At 46.4% G+C, this 24,555-nt stretch overlaps 2 protein-coding genes across 8 annotated transcripts in view; one reads left to right on the forward strand and one right to left on the reverse strand.

Annotated features, from left to right (window-relative positions):
• dgkq (diacylglycerol kinase theta) overlaps nt 1-24,555 on the reverse strand; it is a 194,784-nt gene that overhangs the window by 51,027 nt on the left and 119,202 nt on the right. For all 4 annotated transcript variants that reach the window (XM_086005561.1, XM_086005533.1, XM_086005551.1 and 1 more), the window contains 5 exons: nt 22,551-22,605; nt 18,932-18,993; nt 7,584-7,734; nt 3,145-3,183; nt 2,515-2,630 (listed from right to left, as the gene is read on the reverse strand). In XM_086005561.1, coding sequence (XP_085861687.1) covers nt 2,515-2,630; nt 3,145-3,183; nt 7,584-7,734; nt 18,932-18,993; nt 22,551-22,605 — 423 coding nt within the window. The remainder of the gene's footprint in view (nt 1-2,514; nt 2,631-3,144; nt 3,184-7,583; nt 7,735-18,931; nt 18,994-22,550; nt 22,606-24,555) is intronic.
• Nucleotides 4,980-24,555, forward strand: part of gne (glucosamine (UDP-N-acetyl)-2-epimerase/N-acetylmannosamine kinase) — a 467,449-nt gene continuing 447,873 nt past the window's right edge. For 2 of the 4 annotated variants that reach the window (XM_086005574.1, XM_086005594.1), the window contains exon 1: nt 5,128-5,158. Coding sequence is in view for 1 of the 4 variants with exons in the window: in XM_086005585.1 (XP_085861711.1) it covers nt 5,089-5,158 (70 nt within the window). In the remaining 3 variants the exon portion in view is untranslated. Of the gene's footprint in view, nt 5,159-24,555 lie in introns of all 4 variants that reach the window. The other 2 variants (XM_086005585.1, XM_086005603.1) reach the window with 2 other exon arrangements.

A 24,555-nucleotide genomic window follows, 5' to 3' on the forward strand; every position in this document is an offset into this window, starting at 1 on the left:
GGGCAGTACTGAGAGAGCGCCGCACTGTCGGAGGGGCGGTACTGAGAGAGCGCCGCACTGTCGGAGGGGCAGTACTGAGGGAGCGCTGCACTGTCGGAGGGGCAGTGCCGAGGGAGCGCCGCACTGTCGGAGGGGCAGTACTGAGGGAGCGCTGCACTGTCGGAGGGGCAGTACTGAGGGAGTGCTGCACTGTCGGAGGGGCGGTACTGAGGGAGCGCTGCTCTGTCGGAGGGTCAGTACTGAGGGAGCGCTGCACTGTCGGAGGGGCGGTACTGAGGGAGCGCTGCACTGTCGGAGGGGCAGTACTGAGGGAGCGCCGCACTGTCGGAGGGGCGGTACTGAGGGAGCACTGCACTGTCGGAGGGGCGGTACTGAGGGAGCGCCGCACTGTCGGAGGGGCAGTACTGAGGGAGCGCCGCACTGTCGGAGGGGCGGTACTGAGGGAGTACTGCACTGACAGAGGTGCCGTCTTTTGGATGTGATGTTAAACCTCTCAGTTGGACGTAAAAGATCCCATGGCACTATTTCAAAGTAGAGCAGACGAGTTCTCCCCACTGTCGGAGGGGCAGTACTGAGGGAGTGCTGCACTGTCGGAGGGGCAGTACTGAGGGAGCGCTGCACTGTCGGAGGGGCAGTACTGAGGGAGTGCTGCGCTGTTGGAGGGGCAGTACTGAGGGAGTGCTGCGCTGTCGGAGGGGCAGTACTGTGGGAGCGCCGCACTGTCGGAGGGGCAGTACTGAGGGAGCGCTGCACTGTCGGAGGGGCGGTACTGAGAGAGCGCCGCACTGTCGGAGGGGCAGTACTGAGGGAGCGCCGCACTGTCGGAGGGGCAGTGCCGAGGGAGCGCCGCACTGTCGGAGGGGCGGTACTGAGGGAGCGCTGCACTGTCGGAGGGGCGGTACTGAGGGAGCGCCGCACTGTCGGAGGGGCAGTACTGAGGGAGCGCCGCACTGTCGGAGGGGCGGTACTGAGGGAGCGCCGGTACTGAGGGAGCGCCGCACTGTCGGAGGGGCAGTACTGAGGGAGTGCTGCACTGTCGGAGGGGCAGTACTGAGGGAGCGCTGCACTGTCGGAGGGGCAGTACTGAGGGAGTGCTGCGCTGTTGGAGGGGCAGTACTGAGGGAGTGCTGCGCTGTCGGAGGGGCAGGACTGATGGAGCGCCGCACTGTTGGAGGGGCGGTACTGAGGGAGTGCCGCACTGTCGGAGGGGCAGTACTGAGGGAGTGCTGCACTGTCGGAGGGGCAGGACTGATGGAGCGCTGCACTGTCGGAGGGACAGTACTGAGGGAGCGCCGCACTGTCGGAGGGACAGTACTGAGGCAGCGCTGCACTGTTGGAGGGGCAGTACTGAGGGAGCGCACAACTGTCGGAGGGGCAGTACTGAGGGAGCGCCGCACTGTCGGAGGTGCCCTTTTTTGGATGAGATGTTAAACCTCTCAGTTGGACGTAAAAGATCCCATGGCACAATTTCAAAGTAGAGCAGACGAGTTCTCCCCACTGTCAGAGGGGCAGTGCTGAGGGAGCGCCGCACTGTCGGAGGGGCAGTACTGAGGGAGCGCCGCACTGTCGGAGGGGCAGTACTGAGGGAGCGCCGCACTGTTGGAGGGGCAGTACTGAGGGAGCGCCGCACTGTCGGAGGGGCAGTACTGAGGGAGCGCCGCACTGTTGGAGGGGCAGTACTGAGGGAGCGCCGCACTGTCGGAGGGGCAGTACTGAGGGAGTGCTGCACTGTTGGAGGGGCAGCACTGAGGGAGTGCTGCACTGTCGGAGGGGCAGTACTGAGGGAGCGCCGCACTGTTGGAGGGGCAGTACTGAGGGAGCGCCGCACTGTCGGAGGGGCAGTACTGAGGGAGCGCCGCACTGTCGGAGGGGCAGTACTGAGGGAGCGCCGCACTGTCGGAGGGGCAGTACTGAGGGAGCGCCGCACTGTCGGAGGGGCAGTACTGAGGGAGCACTGCACTGTTGGAGTGGCAGTACTGAGGGAGCGCTGCACTGACGGAGGTGCCGCCTTTTGGATGAGATGTTAAACCTCTCAGTTGGACGTAAAAGATCCCATGGCACTATTTCAAAAGTAGAGCAGATGAATTCTCCGCAGTGACCTGGCCAATATTTATCCCTCAAACAAATATCATTAAAATAGATTATCTGGTTATCACGTTGCTGCTTATGGGAGCTCACTGTGTGCAAACCGGCTGCCGCGTTTCCTACATTCCGCTTCATTGGCTGTAAACGCTTTGGAACATCTTGAGGTCGTGACAGGCACTATAGAAATGCAAGTTCTTTCTCATTTCTTTCCAAAGGGAAACTTTGCTGTGGAGGCAGGTGAGGAAAGTCTAGTTAATTACTCCTTGTTCATATTCATCTAACAGTCTCCATTGAAGCTTGCATTCAATGGGCAGTGAGATTTTAATCTTATTCTCCGCGTTGTGTGGCAACCCATGCGATCTGCCTTGGAACGAATCATCCAATTTACCTCCCACCCCAGCTCCATTTATAAGCTCCTCGGACCTTTACCTGAATGTCAGGGATTATAACTGTTGTGAGCTGTCTGTCATTGATAGTCGTATCCTTAACTAGCATAAAAATCCTCTCCGCTTCAGCAAAACACGAGATTTCTAGCACAGTGGCACCTGAAACAAACAGCAGCAAGTTAGGGGCAGGACACAACCAACACCTGGTACACGTACTCACCACTAGAAACCCAGCTTCCAACTCCAGCTCCTAAATCATCAATACTCTTGTGTGAAGATTGTCAAACATCAAGGCCATGGTGAAACCAGGCGCCCATCAGCAGCCAAAACACGGGCGGTAGACGATTTGTCGGAGGCCGCAGACAGAGGTCAAATAATCAAATGGGAGAGAGTTCACATGACAAGCCAGGTGGGAAGGCAGAGTTATTCAACAAATGCACTCTATATTTGGCCTCTCCAATACAGAGGAGCCTGTAAAGGTGAAGAGAGGAGAGCAGAACCTCTGGCACTAACACTCGGATCGTTAAACAACGAACAAACAATCGCAGCTTCATCACACTGTACTTAGGTACCAAGAGTGAGAACTCTATTGCAATTCACCATCTAAACTTCAATTAAACAACTTCTATTAATCCTGAGCTAATTTTGGTTTTACAATAAAAGGGCGACATACCTTGATCTGCGTAAACATAACTGAGGGATACCAGATTCCCTGGGGAGAGAAACAGATTTATTTCAGTCTATTTTCATATAGATCCATGCTAAAAACTTTGTACAGCAGAAACCACAAACATAAAATCAAGACACAAACAAATTTGTGACAGCGGTCAGATTCTCCAGAATTCCAATTATTCAAACAATGAGAACATTTTTTGCTATTGAGACTGGAAATTGCTGAATCCTTCTTACTAAGATTGTATAACAGCACCATCACCATAGTTACGTTCAGAACATTACAATTATTCTAAAGATTGCTCCTTGCACTAACAGAATGGTAAAACTGTTCCAACAAACCGTCATGGTTTGCATGTTCCTGGAATATAATCTTACAAAAGGTTTGACTAGAAATACAACTTACTACTGATTACTGGTTTTCATTATTTCTGACACAATGTTAGATTCAAGTTTGGTTCATATGCAACTATTTTCTCCTTACAATCTACTGCAAGTATTGACAGTTTAATAGTCACACAAAAAGCATTCTCAAATCATTATGTACATTCGATCAATGTATGACAATGCTGAATGTTTCTGTGCTGATGGCAGGATGAGCTGGTGCTGTCTTTGTGCCGATACTCTGCTCACTGGATGAGCTGAAATTTACTCCAATTAAATATTGGGAAGATCGAAGCCATTGTCTTCAGTTCCTGCCACAAACTCTGTTCCCTGGCCACTGACTCCATCCCTCTCCCGAACATCTGTCTGAGGCTGAACCACACTGTTCACAACCTTGGTGTTATATTTGACCCCGAGATGAGCTTCCGACCACATATCCACAGCATAGCAAAGACCGCCTACTTCCACCTCCGTAACATCGCCCGTCTCCGCCCCGCCTCAGCTCATCCGCTGCTGAAACCCTCATCCATGCCTTTGTTACCTCCAGACTTGACTAATCCAACACACTCCTGGTCGGGCTCCCACCTTCCTCCCTCCGTAAACTTGAGGTCATCCAAAACTCTGCTGACCGTGTCTTAACTCGCACCAAGTCCCATTCGCCCATCACTCCTGTGCTCACTGACCTACATTGGCTCCCAGTTAAGCAGCGCCTCGATATAAAAATTCTCATCCTTGTTTTCAAATCCCTCCATGGCCTCGCCGCTCCCTATCGCTGTAACCTCCTTCAGCCCCACAACCCTTCCACATCTCTGCATTCCTCCAATCCTGCCCTCTTGAGCACCCCTGATTATAATCGCTCCACCATTGGCGGCCGTGCCTTCAGTTGCCGAGGCCCTAAGCTCTGGAATTCGCTCCCTAAACCTCTCCGCCTCTCTCTCCTCCTTTAAGACGCTCCTTAAAACCTCCCTCTTTGACCAAGCTTTTGGTCACCTGCCCTAATATCTCCTTATGTGGCTCGGTGTCAAATTATAGATACATAGATACATAGAAGATAGGAGCAGGAGTAGGCCATTCGGCCCTTCGTGCCTGCTCCGCCATTCGATGAGATCATGGCTGATCTTTTAATTCAGTATCCCGTCCCCGCCTTCTCTCCGTAACCCTTAACCCCTTTTGCCCGTAGAAATATATCTAATTCCCTCTTAAATATATTTAATGAGCTGGCGTACACTGCCCTCTGTGGCAATGAGTTCCACAGGTTCACCACTCTCTGAGTGAAGAAATTCCCCCTCATCTCTGTCCTAAATGGTTTAGCCCTTATCCTCAAATTATGTCCTCTAGTTCTGTTCTCACCCGCCAAGGGAAACATTCCTTCTGCATCCAGTCTGTCTAGACCTGTCAGAATTTTATACACTTCTATGAGGTCCCCTCTCAATCTTCTAAACTCCAGTGTGTACATCCCTAAACTACATAGTCTCTCCTCATAGGTCATTCCCGCCATTCCTGGTATCAGCCTGGTGAATCGCCGCTGCACCCCCTCCATGGCAAGAACATCCTTCCTCAGATGAGGCGACCAAAACTGTACACAGTACTCGAGGTGTGGTCTCACCAGTGCCCTGTACAGCTGCAGCAAGGTATCCCTGTTCCTGTATTCTAACCCTTTTGCTATGAAGGCCAGCATACCGTTTGCCTTCTTGACCGCCTGTTGCACCTGCATGCTCGCCTTCAGTGACTGGTGTACAAGAACACCCAGGTCTCTCTGTACTTCCCCCTCTCCCACTCTATTGCCATTTAAATAATAATTTGCCCTCCCGTTCCTGCACCCAAGGTGGATAACTTCGCACTTGTCCACATTATAGTGCATCTGCCATTTATCCGCCCAATCGCCCAGTCTGTCCAAATCGCTCTGGAGCTTCCTGGTCTCTTCCTCTGAGCCCACCCCCCCTCCTAGTTTAGTGTCGTCTGCAAATTTGGAAATGCTGCATCCGACTCCCTGATCCAGGTCATTAATGTAAATTGTGAACAGCTGGGGGCCCAGGACAGATCCCTGTGGTACCCCACTTGTTACTGCCTGCCATTCAGAAAATGAGCCGTTTATTCCAACTCTCTGTTTTCTATCTGACAGCCAGTTCCCTATCCACGCCAAAACTTTCCCCTTTATCCCATGAGCCTCAATTTTCCATGCTAATCTTTTATGTGGGACCTTATCGAAGGCCTTTTGGAAGTCCAGGTACACCACATCTACTGGCTCTCCCCCATCTATTCTACCAGTTACTCCCTCAAAAAATTCCAATAGATTAGTCAAGCACGATTTACCCTTTGTAAATCCATGTTGACTCTGTCCTATCCTGTCCCCATTTGCTAAGTGCTCCGCTATTTCATCCTTAATGATGGACTCCAGCATTTTGCCCACAACTGATGTAAGGCTTACAGGTCTGTAATTACCTGCTTTTCCCCTACCCCCCTTTTTGAATAGTGGGGTAACGTTAGCTACCCTCCAATCCATCGGCACTGTTCCCGAGTCTAATGAATTCTGAAAAATCATCCTTAGTGCATCCGCTATCTCTAGGGCCACCTCCTTCAGTACCCTAGGATGCATGTTATCAGGCCCTGGGGATTTGTCCACCTTCAATCCCTTTAGCTTCCTTAACACCATATCCTTAGAGATATTGATTTGCGTCAGTTCCTCCTTTGTTTGACAATCGCTCCTGTGAAGCACCTTGGGACGTTTTACTGTGTTAAAGGCGCTTTATAAACATAAACTAAATTGTTGATCCTTCTAAAGTTTTTGTGCATTACTTTGTTTATATGTTGCACAAAGAACAAAAGTCACAGGTACCAACAAAAAGGGACTTAAATTAGGCACTGCAGCACAGTGGAGACAACTGGAACAAGAGACAGAGACAAAAAGTGCACTCTTATGTTCTTAGTAAGGGTGGTAGAGTCCCTTCCCTGAAGCACATTAGTGAACCAGTTGGGTTTTTAACAATGATCTGGTAGATTCCATGGTCATTTTCTGGTGCCAGCCCACAAATTGCCGGATTTATTGAATTCAGTTTCACAATTTGGCTAGAAGGCAACACAGATCAGAGGCAGTGTTTCAGCACTGCAGCCCCCATTCTCCCCCCCAGACCCCTCGCAACCATGGCATTGCTCAATTACCCATAAAATCTTTTGGTAATTTATATAATTTTTTTTTAAGATAAATGCATTTTAGATTTTATATTGGAGTGATTGACATACACAGGATTTTGCAATAAGCTCAAAATGTTGGGATCTGTGTCAAATTTTACCAACAGAATTTCCTGCCCTGTTCAAATTGAGTTGTTCCAATGGACACGGATCGATTGCGATGATTCAGTTGTGTTTTATCGCAGTAATGCAACTCTCTCTGATACAGTGTGGTATTGCTGTAAAACTGTACTGTGTCTTTCTCGTGTTACAGTGCAAGCACAAAACAGGTGGTTAAGGATAGACAAGAGTGTACCAGGACCCGTGGGCAATCGAAGGATTCAGTGCCTGCAGGGACATTCTGTACAAATATATCCTGGCCCCAAAGATAATCCAATAAAATCTCCACTATTGCAGCCTGGCCTGCGATCCCAGACACAGAACTCCAGCCCCAGCACTATTCTGTGCCCTGCAGATATCTGATGATCTCAGTCTACACCTAGCCCCGTACCTCCAAACCCATTCCCAAACAAATGTCTCCAGCTCCTTTTTGAAGAGGTGAAATCAATAGGATGTTGCTTGTTGCTGGGGGTAGAGACTACATCCCCACCATTCTGTGCGGAGTAACTAGCTGCCACATTTTACCAGCATAACAGCAACTGCACTTCAATAATGATTCACTGGATCTTCAACACTGTGGGATGTCCCAAAGATGTGATTAGCGGCTGTATAAATGCAAGTTTATTCTCATCATTCTTTATCAATGTACAAACACCGACATGATAATCCAACTCGACCAGTCAAATAGACCAAAAATAAAAACCAAACAAATGAACCCTTGGTTCTTTTCTCTTTAACTTTCAACACCTGTGGTGTCTCTTTACTTACCTTTGATCTCTAAGTAATTCTTTAGGAGTGAGAGGTACTCATCCTGAGATAGCTGAGGAGGAAGCGCCATGAGCAGCAGATTCACCTGCACCACCGAGTTCTGGTTCTTTGTGATATAAAACCGCGTCTGGTTCATTTGTCGCACTGAGATCTATGGGACACAAAGACAGCAAGAGACAACACATCACTGCTCAATCCGCAGGGAAATAGCATCACAGCAGAAATTACAGGCCCTACAGAGACCCCAAGTGAAAGTTTGCCTGAATTAAGCTCACATTAAAGGAGCACCATCTTCATGACAAAGCTGGCACATTTTGGGCAGGGAAGAAAAAGCAGAAGATTCCTCCATCAGTTTTCATCATAATGACATGTTTCAAGGTAATACTTAAAAACAGGAATCTTCAGCAAACCACAGAGCCAGATATCGGACTGAACTTTAGGGGGTGAAATTGAGTTTAGGCGGTAATGCAAAACTGGCAATAATGAATTGACCCATCTTATACTCCTTCTGATTGAAATTAATGGAAAGAAAATTGGACGGGTTGTAAAGAGGACTTACATAGAAACATAGAAGATAGGAGCAGGAGTAGGCCATTCGGCCCCTCAGGCCTGCTCCGCCATTCAATGAGATCATGGCTGATCATCCAAATTCAGTACCCTGTCCCTGCTTTCTCCCCATATCCCTTGATCCCTTTAGCCTTAAGAAATATATCCAACTCTTTCTTGAATATATTTAATGAACTGGCCTCTACTGCCTTCTGTGGCAGAGAATTCCACAGATTCACCACTCTCTGGGTGAAGAAATTCCTCCTCATCTCTGTCCTAAATGGCTTACCCCTTATCCTTAGACTGTGACTCCTGGTTCTGGACTCCCCCGCCATCGGGAACATCCTTCCTGCATCCAGTCTGTCCAGTCCTGTTAGAATTTTATAAGTTTCAATGAGATCCCCTCTCATTCTTCTAAACTCTAGCGAGTATAAGCCTAATCGACCCAATCTCTCCTCATACGTCATTCCTGCCATCCCAGGTATCAGTCTGGTGAATCTTTGCTGCACTCCCTCCATGGCAAGAACATCCTTCCTCAGATAAGGTAACCAAAACTGCACACAATACTCAAGGTGTGGTCTCACCAAGGCCCTGTACAACTGCAGCAAGACATCCTTGTTCTTGTACTCGAACCCTCTCGTTACGAAGGCCAACATACCATTTGCCTTCTTAACCACTTGCTGCACCTGCATGCTTACCTTCAGCGACTGGTGCACAAGGACACCCAGGTCTCGGTGCACTTCCCCTTCTCCCAATCTATTGCCGTTCAGATAATAATCTGCCTTCCTGTTCTTGCCACCAAAGTGGATAACCTCGCATTTATCCACATTATACTGCATCTGCCATACTTCTGCCCAATCACCCAACCTGTCTAAATCATACTGGAGTTTCTCAGCATCCTCCTCACAGCACACACGCCCACCCAGCTTTGTGTTGTCTGCAAACTTGGAGATATTACATCTAGTTCCCTCGTCTAGATCATTTATATATATTGTGAATAGCTGGGGTCCTAGGACCGATCCCTGCGGTACCCCACTGGTCACTGCCTGCCACTCGGAAAAAGAGCCGTTTATTCCAAATCTGTGCTTCCTGTCTGCCAACCAGTTCTTTATCCAAGTCAGTACCTTGCCCCCAATCCCATGTGCCTTAACTTTACATGCTAATCTCTTATGCGGGACCTTATCAAAAGCCTTCTGAAAGTCCAAATACACCACATCCACTGGTTCTCCCTTATCTATTCTACCAGGATTGATTGGCACCACCACTGATAACCTATTTCACCCCCAAGATGCCATTTACAGTCACCCAATGATTATAGCATTAGATCAGCAACCCAGAGATTAAGGGTTTAAATCCCACCATTGCAAATTGTGAAACTAAATTCAATAAATCCGGCAATTTGTGGGCTGGCACCAGAAAATGACCATGGAATTTACCAGATCATTGTTAAAAACCCAACTGGTTCACTAATCTGCTTCAGGGAAGGGAATCTGCCGTCCTTACTAAGAACATAAGAACATAAGAAATAGGAGCAGGAGTCGGCCATTCGAGCCTGCTCCGCCATTCAATGAGATCATGTCTGATCTTCTGCCTCAACTCCATTCACCGGCCCTATCGCCATATCCCCTGATGCCCTTACTAGTCAGAAATCTATCGACTTCTGTTTTGAATATACCCAATGACTGAGCCTCCACAGCCCTCTGGGGTAGAGAATTCCAAAGATTCACCACCCTCTGAGTGAAGAAATTTCTTCTCATCTCAGTCCTGAATGGCCGGCCCTTTATCCTGAGGCTGTGGCCCCTGGTTCTAGACTCCCCAGCCAAGGGAAGCATTCTCCCAGCATCCATCCTGTCAAGCCCTGTAATAATTTTGTATGCTTCAATGAGATCCCCTCTCATTCTTCTGAATTGAAGAGAATACAGGCCTAGTTTACTCAATCTCTTCTCATACATCAGTCCCGCCATCCCAGGAATCAATTTCGTGAACCTTCGCTGCACTCCCTCTATGGTAAGTATATCCTTCCTTAGGTAAGGAGACCAAAATTGTACACAGTACTCCAGGTGTGGTCTCACCAAGGCCCTATATAATTGGAGTAAGACTTTTTTACTCCTGTACTCAAATCCTCTTGTAATGAAGGCCAGCATACCATTTGCCTTCCTAATGGCTTGCTGCACCTGCACATTCACTTTCAGTGACTCATGTACAAGGACACCCAGGTCCCTTTGAGCATCTGCATTCCCCAATCTTTCACCATTTAGGAAATACTCTGCCTTTCTGTTTTTTCTACCAAAGTGGATAACTTCACATTTATCCACATTATATTCCATCTGCCATGTTCTCACCCACTCACCGAGCCTGTCGAGATCCCCTTGAAGCCTCTTCACAACTGACACTGACACCTAGCTTTGTATCATCAGCAAATTTGGAAATGTTACATTTAGTCCCCTCATCCAAATCATTGATATAGATTGTGAATAGCTGGGGCCCAAGCACCGATCCTTGCGGTACCCCACCAGTCACAGCCTGCCATCCTGAAAAAGACCTGTTTATCCCTACTCTTTGTTTTCTGTCTGTTAACCAATTCTCAATCCATGCTAGTATATTACCCCCAATTCCATGTGCCCTAATTTTGTTCACCAACCTCTTGTGTGGGACCTTATCGAAGGCTTTCTGAAAATCCAGATACACCACATCTACCGGTTCCCCTTTGTCTACTCCATTAGTTACATCCTCAAAGAACTCCAATAGGTTTGTCAAACAGGATTTCCCTTTCATAAATCCATGTTGACTCTGCCCAATCTTACTATTAGTTTCTAAGTGCCCAGTTATTGCATCCTTTATAATAGATTCCAGCATTTTCCCAACTACTGATGTGAGGCTAACAGGTGTGTAGTTCCCCTTTTTCTCCCTCCCTCCTTTCTTAAATAGTGGGGTTACATTTGCTATCCTCCAATCTGCAGGAACCGTTCCAGAATCTATAGAATTTTGGAAGATGACAACCAATGCGTCCACTATTCCAATGGCCACCTCTTTCAAAATGCTAGGATGTAGGTCATCCGGTCCTTGGGATTTGTCGACCTTTAGTCCCATTAATTTTGCTAGTACTGTTTTTTTTTTACTAATAGTAATTTCTTTAAGTTCCTCATTCTCGTCACACCCTTGCTTTTCTCGTATTTCTGGGAGGTTTTTTGTGTCTTCCTCCGTGAAGACAGAAACAAAGTATTTATTTAATTTCTCTGCCATTTCCTCATTCTCCATTATAAATTCTCCTGTCTCTGACTGTAAAGGACCTACATTTACCTTCGCCAGTCTTTTCCTTTTCACATACTTATAGAAGCTTTTACAATCCGTTTTTATATTTTTTGCTAGTTTGTGCTCATATTCCATTTTCCCTTTCTTTATCAATTTCTTGGTCCCCCTTTGCTGATTTCTAAAAAGATCCCAATCCTCAGGCTGACCACTTTTTCTGGCAACTTTATAAGCTTCCTCCTTTGACTTAATACTAGCTTTAATTTCTTTTGTTAGCCATGGTTGGATCACTTTTCCTTTTGGGTTTTTTTGCCTTAGAGGAATATATGCGTGTTGCAAATTATGCATTATTTCCTTGAATGTTAGCCATTGTATGTCCACCTTCATACCTTTCAATGTTGTCTCCCAATCTACCATGGCCAACTTGTCCCTCATACCCTTGTAGTTTCCTCTGTTTAGATTGAAGACCTTAGTTTCAGATTGGACTACACCACTCTCAAATTTAATGTAAAATGTAATCATATTATGGTCACTTGTCCCTAAAGGCCCCTTTACCACAAGATTATTGATTAGCCCTTTCTCATTACACAGTACCAGATCCAGAATAGCCTGTTCCCTGGTTGGTTCCTCCACATACTGATCCAGGAAACCATCTTGCATGCATTCCAAGAATTCGTCCTCCACACCATTAGTGGTAATTTGATTTGCCCAGTCAATATGTAGATTAAAGTCCCCCATTATTACCGTATTGCCCTTGCTACATGCACTTCTAATCTCTTGATTGATACTGTGCCCTACATCACCACTACTGTTTGGTGGCCTATACACAACTCCCACCAATATTTTCTGCCCTTTGCTGTTTCTTAGCTCCACCCAAACTGATTCCAGTTCTACATCACGATCTGCCGAGCCAAGATCTTTTATCTCTACCGTACCGATCTCATCCCTTATTAACAGCGCTACGCCACCTCCTTTTCCTTTTTGTCTGTCCTTCCTAAATGTTGAGTACCCTGGAACATTCAGTTCCCAGCTTTGGTTACCCTGCAACCATGTCTCTGCAATGGCAATTACATCATACCCAATTACTTCTATTAGTGCCATTAATTCATCCACCTTGTTGCGAATTCTACGTACATTTAGATAAAGTGCCTTCAACTTTGGCTGCTTAATATTTTTCTGCACTTTGGCCGTCTTTACTGTTGACCTTTGTTTCTGCTCCCTACTAGTTTTGCTGACTACTTTTCTAACTTGCACTTCCAGCTTTGTTTCTCTCCGTTCTGGGCCCACACTTAGGTTCCCAGCCCCCTGACAAACCAGTTTAAATCCTTCCCAACAGCACCAGCAAACCCCCCTGCGAGGATGTTGGTCCCGTTTCTGCCGAGGTGTAATCCGTCCAGATTGTACAGGTCCCACCTTCCCCAGAATCGGTCCCAATGCCTCAGGAATTTAAATCCCTCCCTCCCTCCACCATCTCTCCAGCCATGCATTCATCTGGTCTATTCTCCTATTTCTGCTCTCGCTACCACGTGGCACTGGGACTAATCCTGAGATTACTACCTTTGAGGTCCTGCTTTTTAATTTATTTCCTAGCTCCCTATATTCTGCTTGCAGGACCTCGTCCCTCTTTCTACCTATGTCGTTGGTACCGATATGGACCACGACCTCTGGCTGTTCACCCTCCCCTTCAGAATGCCCTGCAGCCGCTCAGTGACATCCTTGACCCTGGCACCAGGGAGGCAACATACCATCCTGGAGTCACGTCTGCGGCCACAGAAACGTCTGTCTGTTCCCCTTACGATAGAATCCCCTATCACTATTGCTCTCCCACTCTTTGTCCTCCCCTCCTGTGCAGCTGAGCCACTCGTAGTGCCACGGACTTGGCTCTTGCTGCATTCCCCTGAGAAACCATCTCCCCCAGCAGTATCCAAAACGGAAAATCTGTTGGAGAGGGAGATGGGCCCAGGGGACTCCTGCACTACCTTCCTAGTTCTTTTACTCTGTCTGGTGGTCACCCATTTCCTGTCTGCCTGTGCACTCTTTACCTGCGGTATGACCACCTCGTTAAACGTGCTATCCACGAAGATCTCAGCCTCGCGGTCTGTCCTAGGTGTGACTCTGGTACTACACTATGCAGTTGACACTTAATGCCCTCAGGGTAACTAGGGATGGGCAATAGTTACTGCCTTGCCAGTGTCACCCACGTCCCAGGAAAAGAATAATATAAATCTAGGTCATGTACGGGTTAGCTAATACACCAGGAAAATGTCCCTTTTCTCAGCCTGAAGCCATGTGACTGTCCTCAACTTCAGGAACCATCAGTCAGAACGAGTCCTTTGAGAAGTTAAACTGTGAAACTGAAGCTCTCCTACAACCAGCTGCTGAAATGACTGAATCTAAGTGTACAAGTAGCATGAGGAAGGACAACTGCTAGCCTTATCCTGCAGTCAGAATCAGGGGAATTTATAATGGGGAACAAAGAAATGGTGGACCAACTAAATACATATTTTGGTTCTGTCATCACAAAGGACGACACAAATAACCTCCCAAAGATGTCGGGGAACATAGGGTCTGATGAAAGGGAGGAACTGATAGAAATCAGTATTTGTAGGGAAATGGTGTTAGGGAAATTGATGGGATTGAGGGCCGATAAATCCCCAGGGCCTGATAATCTACATCCTAGGGTACTTAAGGAAGTGGCCCTAGAAATAGTAGATGCATTGCTGGTCATCTTCCAAAATTCGATAGATTCTGGAACAGTAACCATGGATTGGCGGGTAGCTAATGTTACCCCACTGTTCAAAAAGGATGGTAGAGAGAAAACGGGGAATTACAGACCGGTAAGCCTGACATTGGTAGTGGGGAAAATGCTAGAGTCCATTATAAAAGATGTAATAGCAGAGCACTTGGAAAACAGTGACCGGATCGGGCAAAGTCAACATGGATTTACAAAAGGTAAATCGTGCTTGACTAATCTACTGGAATTTTTTGAGGATGTAACTGGTAAAATAGATAAGGGAGAACCAGTGGATGTGGTGTATTTGGATTTTCAAAAGGCTTTCGATAAGGTACCGCATAAGAGATTAGCGTGTAAAATTAAGGCTCATGGGATTGGGGGCAAGGTACTGACTTGGATAGAGAACTGGTTGGCAGACAGAAAGCAAAGAGTTGGAATAAACGGCTCTTTTTCCGAGTGGCAGGCAGTGACTAGTGGGGTACCGCAGGGATCGGTCCTTGGACCCCAGCTATTCACAATATATATTAATGATCTGGACGAGGGAACTAGATGTAATATCTCCAAGTTTGCAGACGACACAAAGCTGGGTGGGCGTGTGTGCTGTGAGGAGGATGTCGAGAAACTCCAGGATGATTTGGACAGGTTGGGTGATTGGGCAGAAGCATGGCAGGTGCAGTATAATGTGGATAAATGTGAGGTTATCCACTTTGGTGGCAAAAACAGGAAGGCAGATTATTATCTAAATGGCAATAGATTGGGAGAAGGAGAATTGCAACGAGACCTGGGCGTCCTTGTGCACCAGTCGCTGAAAGTAAGCATGCAGGTGCAGCAGGTGGTTAAGAAAGCAAGTGGTATGTTGGCCTTCGTAGCGAGAGGGTTTGAGTACAGGAACAAGGATGTCTTGCTGCAGTTGTACAGGGCCTTGGTGAGGCCACACCTTGAATATTGTGTGCAGTTTTGGTTGCCTTATCTGAGGAAGGATGTTCTTGCCATGGAAGGAGTGCAGCGAAGATTCACCAGGCTGATACCTGGGATGGCAGGAATGATGTATGAGGAGAGATGGGATCGATTGGGCTTGTACTCACTGGAGTTTAGAAGAATGAGAGGGGATCTCATCGAAACTTATAAAATTCTAACAGGACTAGACAGACTAGATGCAGGAAGGATGTTCCCGATGGTCGGGGAGTCCAGAACCAGGGGTCACAGTCTAAAGATAAGGGGTGAGCCATTTAGGACAGAGATGAGGAGGAATTTCTTCACCCAGAGAGTGGTGAACCTGTGGAATTCTCTACCACAGAAGGCAGTAGAGGCCAATTCATTAAATATATTCAAGGAGTTGGATATATTTCTTAAGGCTAAAGGGATCAAGGGATATGGGGAGAAAGCAGGGACAGGGTACTGAATTTGGATGATCAGCCATGATCTCATTGAATGGTGGAGCAGGCTCGAGGGGCCGAATGGCCTACTCCTGCTCCTATCTTCTATGTTTCTATGTTAATGAGCAGAATCACCTGACACGTTAGTATGTGGTTAATCACAAGAGGCTGGGAAGCAAGTGGGATAAAGAAGCACAGGCGGGCAAGTTGCTGGAAGACCTCAGCTAATGAGCAGGGAACAGAGACTATTACCAAAACACACCAGCAGGCTCGCAGGTTTAAATAGATTTAAAAAGCAATAACAATTTGGTTTTAAGATGGAGGATGGGAATTAGGCTTAAAACGGAAGTTTGGAGAGAGTCAAACGGCAAAAAACAGACAAATTACTGTTCATCAGGAATTAATTCAGATAGCGACGGTGTGAATCAAATTATATTCTGGCAAGGGCTGGGTGCCTGGATCTCTGTGGGATCTGTCTTCGTGTTCACCAGAATGATCCTGGGGCTGATGGGGTTAAGTTACGAGGACGGGTTGCACAGACTGGGCTTGTGTTCCCTGGAGTTTCGAAGATTCGGGGTGATCTAATTGAGGTGTTCAAAATGATAAAGTAGATCGAGAGAAACTATTTGCTCTGGTGGGAGTGTCCAGAACAAGGGGTTATAACCTTAAAATTAGAGCCAGGCCGTTCAGGGGCAAAATCAAAAGGCCATTTTTCACACAAAGGGTAGGGAAAATCTGGAACTGGGAATGCTGGGGGTCAACTGAAATTGTCAGGCCTGAGATCGATAGACTTTTACTAAGTAAGGGTATCAAGGAATATGGATCAAATACAATAAATGGAGTTTGAGGTACAGATCAGCCATAATCTAATTGAATGTTGAACAGGCTCAACTCCTCCTGTTCCTATGTTCCTGTTAATGCAGTTCCATATTTCAAATATCTAACCAATTGTTTCTTTGATCATGCTATTTTCAAAGAAATCAAAATATATGAAGTGAGTTTTTTTTAGTAATCATTTCAGTGGCCACTTACGAAGTTTGGAATACATGAAACTCTATGGGTGTCCACTTAGAACATCTCATCCTAAAGGATACTCAGGATTGCGTATTGTTTACCAAGGGACGAGAGAAAGGACATCTGATTCACTCAAGGAAACTGTTTCATTCCAAGAATCTGTAAGATAAGCTTCTATGGGCAGCACGGTGGCATAGTGGTTAGCACTGTTGCCTCACAGCGCCAGGGACCCGGGTTCGAATCCGGCCTCGGGTGACTGTCTGTGTGGAGTTTGCACATCCTCCCCGTGTTTGCGTGGGTTTCCTCCGGGTGCTCCGGTTTCCTCCCACAGTCCAAAGATGTGCGGGTTAGGTTGATTGGCTATGATAAATTGACCCTTAGTGTTAGGGGGATTAAATACGTGGGGTTACGGGGATAGGGTGGGATATGTGTTGGTGTAGGGGTTACGGGGATCGGGTGGGATATGTGTCGGTGCAGGCTCGATGGGCCGAAATGGCCTCTATCTGCACTGTGGGGTTTCTGTGATTTCTGTGATTTCCTGTACTCATTTACACTGAACAGCAGACATCTGAAAAAGGTAGATTAATCCCTTTTTGACTGATTCCTATTTATTTTTATCTTATTTACTACTGTAAATTTTGTTTTAAACTACAACAAAATTTCAGCACCACTTTTAGTCTTTAAAAAAATGTGGTCTGGCATTGGGCATTTCCTGCCTTACAGATTGACAGGAGAGGCAGTGAGTAGCTTACACATTTTCCATAACCAATTTACCGTCATCAGGGTGATTGTTAGACCAGGGCTCATACAGATTAATAGATGCAGGTTTCAGTTTGTAAAAGATCTTTACAGGAACTCTCACTCGAATCAATGCTGATCGATGAAAGCTGCATGAATGAGGTTGTCCAATTGATAATGAATGAGGTTGTCCAATTGATAAAGAATTCAACGGGCCAGAATTTGCAGTGGGTAATAACAGTGAACTAACAGCATTCGCTGTTATCACCCCTTTGAAACTGACCGCAACTTCAGGATTTCCGTCTTTAGATGCACATGCTACATCCTGAAGTTGCGGTCAGTCATTCACTGCTCGACACTGGCTGCGCTATGGACCCCCCCCACCCACACCACCCCCAATAGCCGGCAATCAGGGAAATCAGTGAACCTGGGCTTTTCCGCGGGAATATCGCTGTTCAATACCCCATTAAATGTTAGACCTTGTTGGATTAGGTGTATGTGGAGTTTGAACAGCGTATTGACTGCTAAACAAACGTTATGGCCCTGAAAAACTCATTTTAATTTTATGGAGTGTCAAATTTCTCTATTAAAAAATTACAATTTTTAAGAAACTTTAAAGAAATATATATAGGCCCAGAAATTCAGGTCTCCACGGGTGAGTACGCACGGGGTACTCACCCGTAAGCCCAATGGAAGTGCCGGTTTCCTGCATGCACATGCATATCAAACTTAGGTTTTTTTTTTAATACAGGTTTTCACACGAGGGTAAGCCTGCAGAAGTTAGAAATTTAAAAAGCAGGTGTAAGGCCTGCTTTTTACAAGGTAAGTGGTGAATTAATTAAAATTAAAACATTTTTTCCACAGGTTTATTATTTTTAAATACTTTAAAGGTAAGTTTATTTTTAGCCCTGTTAGAATATAAAATTATTTTTTTCAAAAATTTAAATTATTGTTTAAAATAGTTATTTAATGTAATTAATAGTTTATTTTAAAAATGTGATTTAAAAACAATTTATTTGAAGGTTTACTGCTATTTTGGGGCCGTAGTATTTATAAGTCTTGACAGCTCTTCCTGTCAAGACTTATGAATGGAGCATTCGAGCAACTAACTGCGCCCCTGGGATACGCAAGCACTGCGCGCCGGCAGCTGGGCCAGGCCCCGGATCGGAATTCCACGGGGCCCTACAGCTCAACGGCCGGCGCACAAGGTAAGTGCAGATCGGGGGCTTGCACCCGCGGGAAGCCCCCGACCCGAATTTCTGGGCCATTGATTTTTTAAGTTTGTTCATGATATTTCAGGTTCTACCTTATCCCCATTTGAGAGCCCCCATCTTTGTTTCGTTCTCTGTAACATTTTTTAAAAATCCGGATAAAAGCAGCTTCTCATTTCCTGGTTCCCTGTTTATGAGAATTCTGCAATGCGATTGGCCGCTTAGACAGCTTGTTGACGTCATAGCAGATCGCACGAGGGAATTCCCACCATACTGCACTGAAATCACTTGAACGCCGAAAAAGGCAAACCTCGCTACAGAGCTCGCGAGATCTCTGTGGGGAGCTTTCTTCAGGTCCAGCGGGGAATACCTATTCTTCGTCGCTGACTGTAAATTCCAGGCCAATATTAACCATCTGCATGAATTAAAAAATGCTTGGATACAAATTGTGCAAAAGTGTACAATCAATAAATTTCTCACCTTCCTAATATCTTGAAGTCTGCCAAGCAACAGTTCGAACGGAGATAGCACCACACACTGCACTAGAAAGGAACATGGCAATAAAAAAATGAAGTAAAGCAAGAAATCTGTTTCTCCAAATGAGGATTTCTACAGCATGGGCCCAATACTAACTCAATGAGATCTTACTGTTTCTGGAAAAACATTTATTTTCTATACCCATTACATGAAATTGGACTAGTTAACTCATTGAATGTCCTCCATTCCCACCCACACCAGCTCAATGGTAGATCTTCTGTCATTTTAATGGAAACTTATATTCATGGAATTGTGTCTGTGCCAATTCGTCACCAAACTTATCTGCTCGAATCCCATTTCCCCACACCCATTTACATAGAATGTACGACACAGAAACAGGCCATTCGGCCCAACTGATCTATCCCGGTGTTTATGCTCCACACGAGCCTCCTCCCGCCCCTCTTCATCTCACCCCATCAACATATCCGTCTATCTCCCTCATGTGTTTATCCAGCTTCCCCTTAAATGCATCTCTGCTCTTCGCCTGAACCACTCCCTGTGGCAGCGAGTTCCACATTCTCACCACTCTCTGGGTAAAGAAGTTTCTCCTGAATTCCCTATTGGATTTATTAGTGACTGTCTCATACTTATGGCCCCTAATGTTGGTCTCCCCCCACAAGTGGAAACATCTTCTCTCTGTCTACCCGATCAAACCCTTACAACATCAACTTGCATTTACAACACCTTTAACATAGTAAAAAGACCCAAGGCGCTTCACAGGAGTGTAATCAAAAATTTGACACCGACCCACATAAGGAGACATTAGGACAGGCGATAGAGGTAGGTTTTAAGGAGTGTCTTAAAGGAGAAGAGAGAGGCGGAGAGGCTAAGGGATTCCAGATTTTCAGAATTTTAAAGATCTCCATTAGGTCAACTCTCAGCCTTCTCGTTTCTAGAGTGATGGCCCAGATGTACAGAGCTCTGGTTAGACCCCATCTGGAGTGAGTGTGTTCAGTTCTGGGCCCCGCCCCTCAGGAAGGATATATTGGGCTGGAGGGGGAGCAGCGCAGATTCACCAGACTGGTACCGGGGCTAAAAGGGTTAAATTACGATGACAGGTTGCAGACTGGGCTTGTGTTCCCCCGAGTTTAGAAGATTAGGGGGTGGTCTAACTGAGGTGTTTAAGATGATTAAAAGATTTGATCGGGTCGAGGGAAAGAAATTATTTCCCCTGGCGGGAGAGTCCAGAACAAGGGGGGCGTGACCTTAAAATTAGAGCCAGGCCGTTCAGGGGTGATGTCAGGAAGCATGAAGCAAAATTTACTTTCACAAGTTTCATGCTGCAGATACACTTGTTTCTTTCAGGTATCAGATAAATGTCGGGACATTTAACATCTTGCAGAGAAGCACACAAGCTCCTCTCCACTTTGTGTGCTACACACAAGCTCCTCTCTACTTTGTGTGTAGCACACAAGCTCCTCTCTACTTTGTGTGTAGCACACAAGCTCCTCTCTACTTTGTGTGTAGCACACAAGCTCCTCTCCACTTTGTGTGCTACACACAAGCTCCTCTCTACTTTGTGTGCTACACACAAGCTCCTCTCCACTTTGTGTGCTACACACAAGCTCCTCTCTACTTTGTGTGCTACACACAAGCTCCTCTCTACTTTGTGTGCTACACACAAGCTCCTCTCTACTTTGTGTGTAGCACACAAGCTCCTCTCTACTTTGTGTGTAGCACACAAGCTCCTCTCTACTTTGTGTGCTACACACAAGCTCCTCTCTACTTTGTGTGTAGCACACAAGCTCCTCTCCACTTTGTGTGTAGCACACAAGCTCCTCTCTACTTTGTGTGCTACACACAAGCTCCTCTCTACTTTGTGTAGCACACAAGCTCCTCTCTACTTTGTGTGCTACACACAAGCTCCTCTCTACTTTGTGTGCTACACACAAGCTCCTCTCTACTTTGTGTGTAGCACACAAGCTCCTCTCTACTTTGTGTGTAGCACACAAGCTCCTCTCCACTTTGTGTGTAGCACACAAGCTCCTCTCTACTTTGTGTGCTACACACAAGCTCCTCTCCACTTTGTGTGCTACACACAAGCTCCTCTCTACTTTGTGTGCTACACACAAGCTCCTCTCCACTTTGTGTGCTACACACAAGCTCCTCTCTACTTTGTGTGTAGCACACAAGCTCCTCTCTACTTTGTGTGTAGCACACAAGCTCCTCTCCACTTTGTGTGTAGCACACAAGCTCCTCTCCACTGTGTGTAGCACACAAGCTCCTCTCTACTTTGTGTGCTACACACAAGCTCCTCTCTACTTTGTGTGTAGCACACAAGCTCCTCTCTACTTTGTGTGTAGCACACAAGCTCCTCTCCACTTTGTGTGCTACACACAAGCTCCTCTCCACTTTGTGTGCTACACACAAGCTCCTCTCTACTTTGTGTGTAGCACACAAGCTCCTCACCACTTTGTGTGTAGCACACAAGCTCCTCTCTACTTTGTGTGCTACACACAAGCTCCTCTCCACTTTGTGTGCTACACACAAGCTCCTCTCTACTTTGTGTGTAGCACACAAGCTCCTCTCTACTTTGTGTGTAGCACACAAGCTCCTCTCCACTTTGTGTGCTACACACAAGCTCCTCTCTACTTTGTGTGCTACACACAAGCTCCTCTCTACTTTGTGTGTAGCACACAAGCTCCTCTCCACTTTGTGTGCTACACACAAGCTCCTCTCTACTTTGTGTGTAGCACACAAGCTCCTCTCTACTTTGTGTGTAGCACACAAGCTCCTCTCTACTTTGTGTGCTACACACAAGCTCCTCTCTACTTTGTGTGCTACACACACGCTCCTCTCTACTTTGTGTGCTACACACAAGCTCCTCTCTACTTTGTGTGCTACACACACACGCATGCGCCCACACACACAGGCAGTGCAGAGAAGGCTCACTAGGTTGATTCCGGGGATGAAGGGGTTGACGTATGACGAAAGGTTGAGCAGGTTGGGCCTATACTCATTGGAGTTTAGAAGAATGAGAGGTGATCTTATTGAAACATATAAGATTCTGAGGGGGGATTGACAGGGTGGATGCTGAGAGGTTGTTTCCCCTAGTGGGGGAATCTAGAACTAGGGGGCATAGTCTCTGGATAAGGGGTCGCCCATTTAAGACAGAGATGAGGGAGAATTTCTTCTCTCAGAGGGTCGTGAATCTTTGGAATTCTCTACCCCGGAGAGCTGTGGAGGCGGAGTCACTGAATATATTCAAGGCGGAGATTGACAGATATTTGAACTACAAGGGAGTCAAGGGGTATGGGGAGAGAGCGGGAAAGTGGTGTTGAGGACAAGATTGGATCAGCCATGATCTCATTGAATGGCGGGGCAGGCTCGAGGGGCCGATTGGCCTACTCCTGCTTCGGTTTCTGTTTCTGTTTCTTATGTTCACACACACGCCCACCCACGCGCGCGCCCACACACGCACCCACACCCACGCACACACTCACACACGGGTCTACACAAGTGCACGCACCCACAGACAGACAGACACACCTACACAGACACACACAATCCTCTTCTCCAGCATGTTCAGTGTTGCAAAAATTCAACTTTATTAAAATCTTACCTTGTTTACAACCCATGAGCACTTCAACTAATTCAAAACCTTTAATATTTTCATCCTGCAAAAGCAATCAGTGTAAATGTCACAATAAAGTACAAGCTGTTACATTATCGTCTCTAATTCGCTTCTGAAATAAAGCTAATGCCAACACAGGTAGGTGAAGCCAGCTTTGGACATTTAAGGATAGAATTTTCAATGGCATATAACTCCGGGGCCGGGTTCATGGACGGGGCTGGGGTCGGGGTCAGGGGCCAGGGTCATGGACGGTGTCATGGACAGGGTCGGGGTCATGGACGGGGTCGGGGCCGTTACCACACAGGGCTAGGCTCCTGTGCCAGGAGGGGACACCAACCCAATGGAACGAAGATTTCTAGCTGCAACAATCTGTAGAACTGCTCCAACCCCGACAGGTCCTCAAATCACACTGAGGATCCAGTTAGGATCGATTGTTAATTGTATTCAAGTGGTGTATAGCAATTGGGTATTAATTGCATTCAGATGGTGGGAATTAATTGGGGTCTCTCTTGCTCTCCTATGGGAGTAGGCTGGGGTTAGGGCTGCAAATTTACCTGGGGGATGCACAGTATATGATGTGTGTCTGTAAATAAAGGCTCGTCAGCAACTAAAGACGAGGCTCTAGTCTTCTATCTGACTTTTACATCGATTGCCGTTCATTATCTTTGTGACGGGGCTGAGTTGCAGCCCTGCTTTCTGAGGGCGCAAGTACTGCTTGGCCTTAAACTGGTGTATCCAGCAGGATTACAGAGAGCGCAGCAATGCCCTAAAAACACCATAAATCAAAAAAACAAAACACGAGGGCCCGAGGAAAAACAGGAATTTTCAGCAAACACAGAGCCACAAATCGCAGACAGCCACAGATTCGGAGCTGGTGGATCAGCCCACTATCCCTGCTAGTCGACCCTTCCACTACCATTACTAGTAGTCTATTCCCTGGTAATCTATTCCACTACCCTTACTAGTAGTCTATTCCCTGGTAATCTATTCCATTACCCTTACTAGTAGTCTATTCCCTGGTAATCTATTCCACTACCCTTACTAGTAGTCTATTCCCTGGTAATCTATTCCACTACCCTTACTAGTAGTCTATTCCCTGGTAATCTATTCCATTACCCTTACTAGTAGTCTATTCCCTGGTAATCTATTCCATTACCCTTACTAGTAGTCTATTCCCTGGTAATCTATTCCATTACCCTTACTAGTAGTCTATTCCCTGGTAATCAATTCCACTACCCTTACTAGTAGTCTATTCCCTGGTAATCTATTCCACTACCCTTACTAGTAGTTTAATCCCTGGTAATCTATTCCACTACCCTTACTAGTAGTTTAATCCCTGGTAATCTATTCCATTACCCTTACTAGTAGTTTAATCCCTGGTAATCTATTCCACTACCCTTACTAGTAGTTTATTCCCTGGTAATCTATTCCACTACCCTTACTAGCAGTTTATTCCACCACCTTTGTGGATTGTCTGTTCCACAGGTTTAGTAATCTTTTACTGAAAAAAGGCCTGAATTTACTATTTGCTGTCTTTATAGAAACATAGAAGATAGGAGCAGGAGTAGGCCATTTGGCCCCTCGAGCCTGCTCCGCCATTCAATGCGATCATGGCTGATCATCCAAATTCTGTAGCCGGTCCCTGCTTTCTCCCCATATCCCTTGGTCCCTTTAGCCTTGAGAAATATATCCAACTCCTTCTTGAATATATTTAATGAATTGGCCTCTACTGCCTTCTGTGGTAGAGAATTCCACAGGTTTACCACTCTCTGGGTGAAGAAATTCCTCCTCATTTCTGTCCTAAATGGCCTACCTCTTATCCTTAGACTGTGACCCCTGGTTCTGGACTCCCCGACCATCGGGAACATCCTTCCAGCATCTAGTCTGTCTAGTCCTGTTAGAATTTTATAAGTTTCGATGAGATCCCCTCTCATTCTTCTAAACTCCAGCGAGTATGATGCACTATCAACAACACCAAAGACTACGAGTTGAA

Source organism: Somniosus microcephalus, chromosome 2 (assembly GCF_052327205.1).
Source record: "Somniosus microcephalus isolate GS21.2 chromosome 2, FLI_Smic_1.0, whole genome shotgun sequence".
Taxonomy (NCBI): Eukaryota; Metazoa; Chordata; class Chondrichthyes; order Squaliformes; family Somniosidae; genus Somniosus; species Somniosus microcephalus.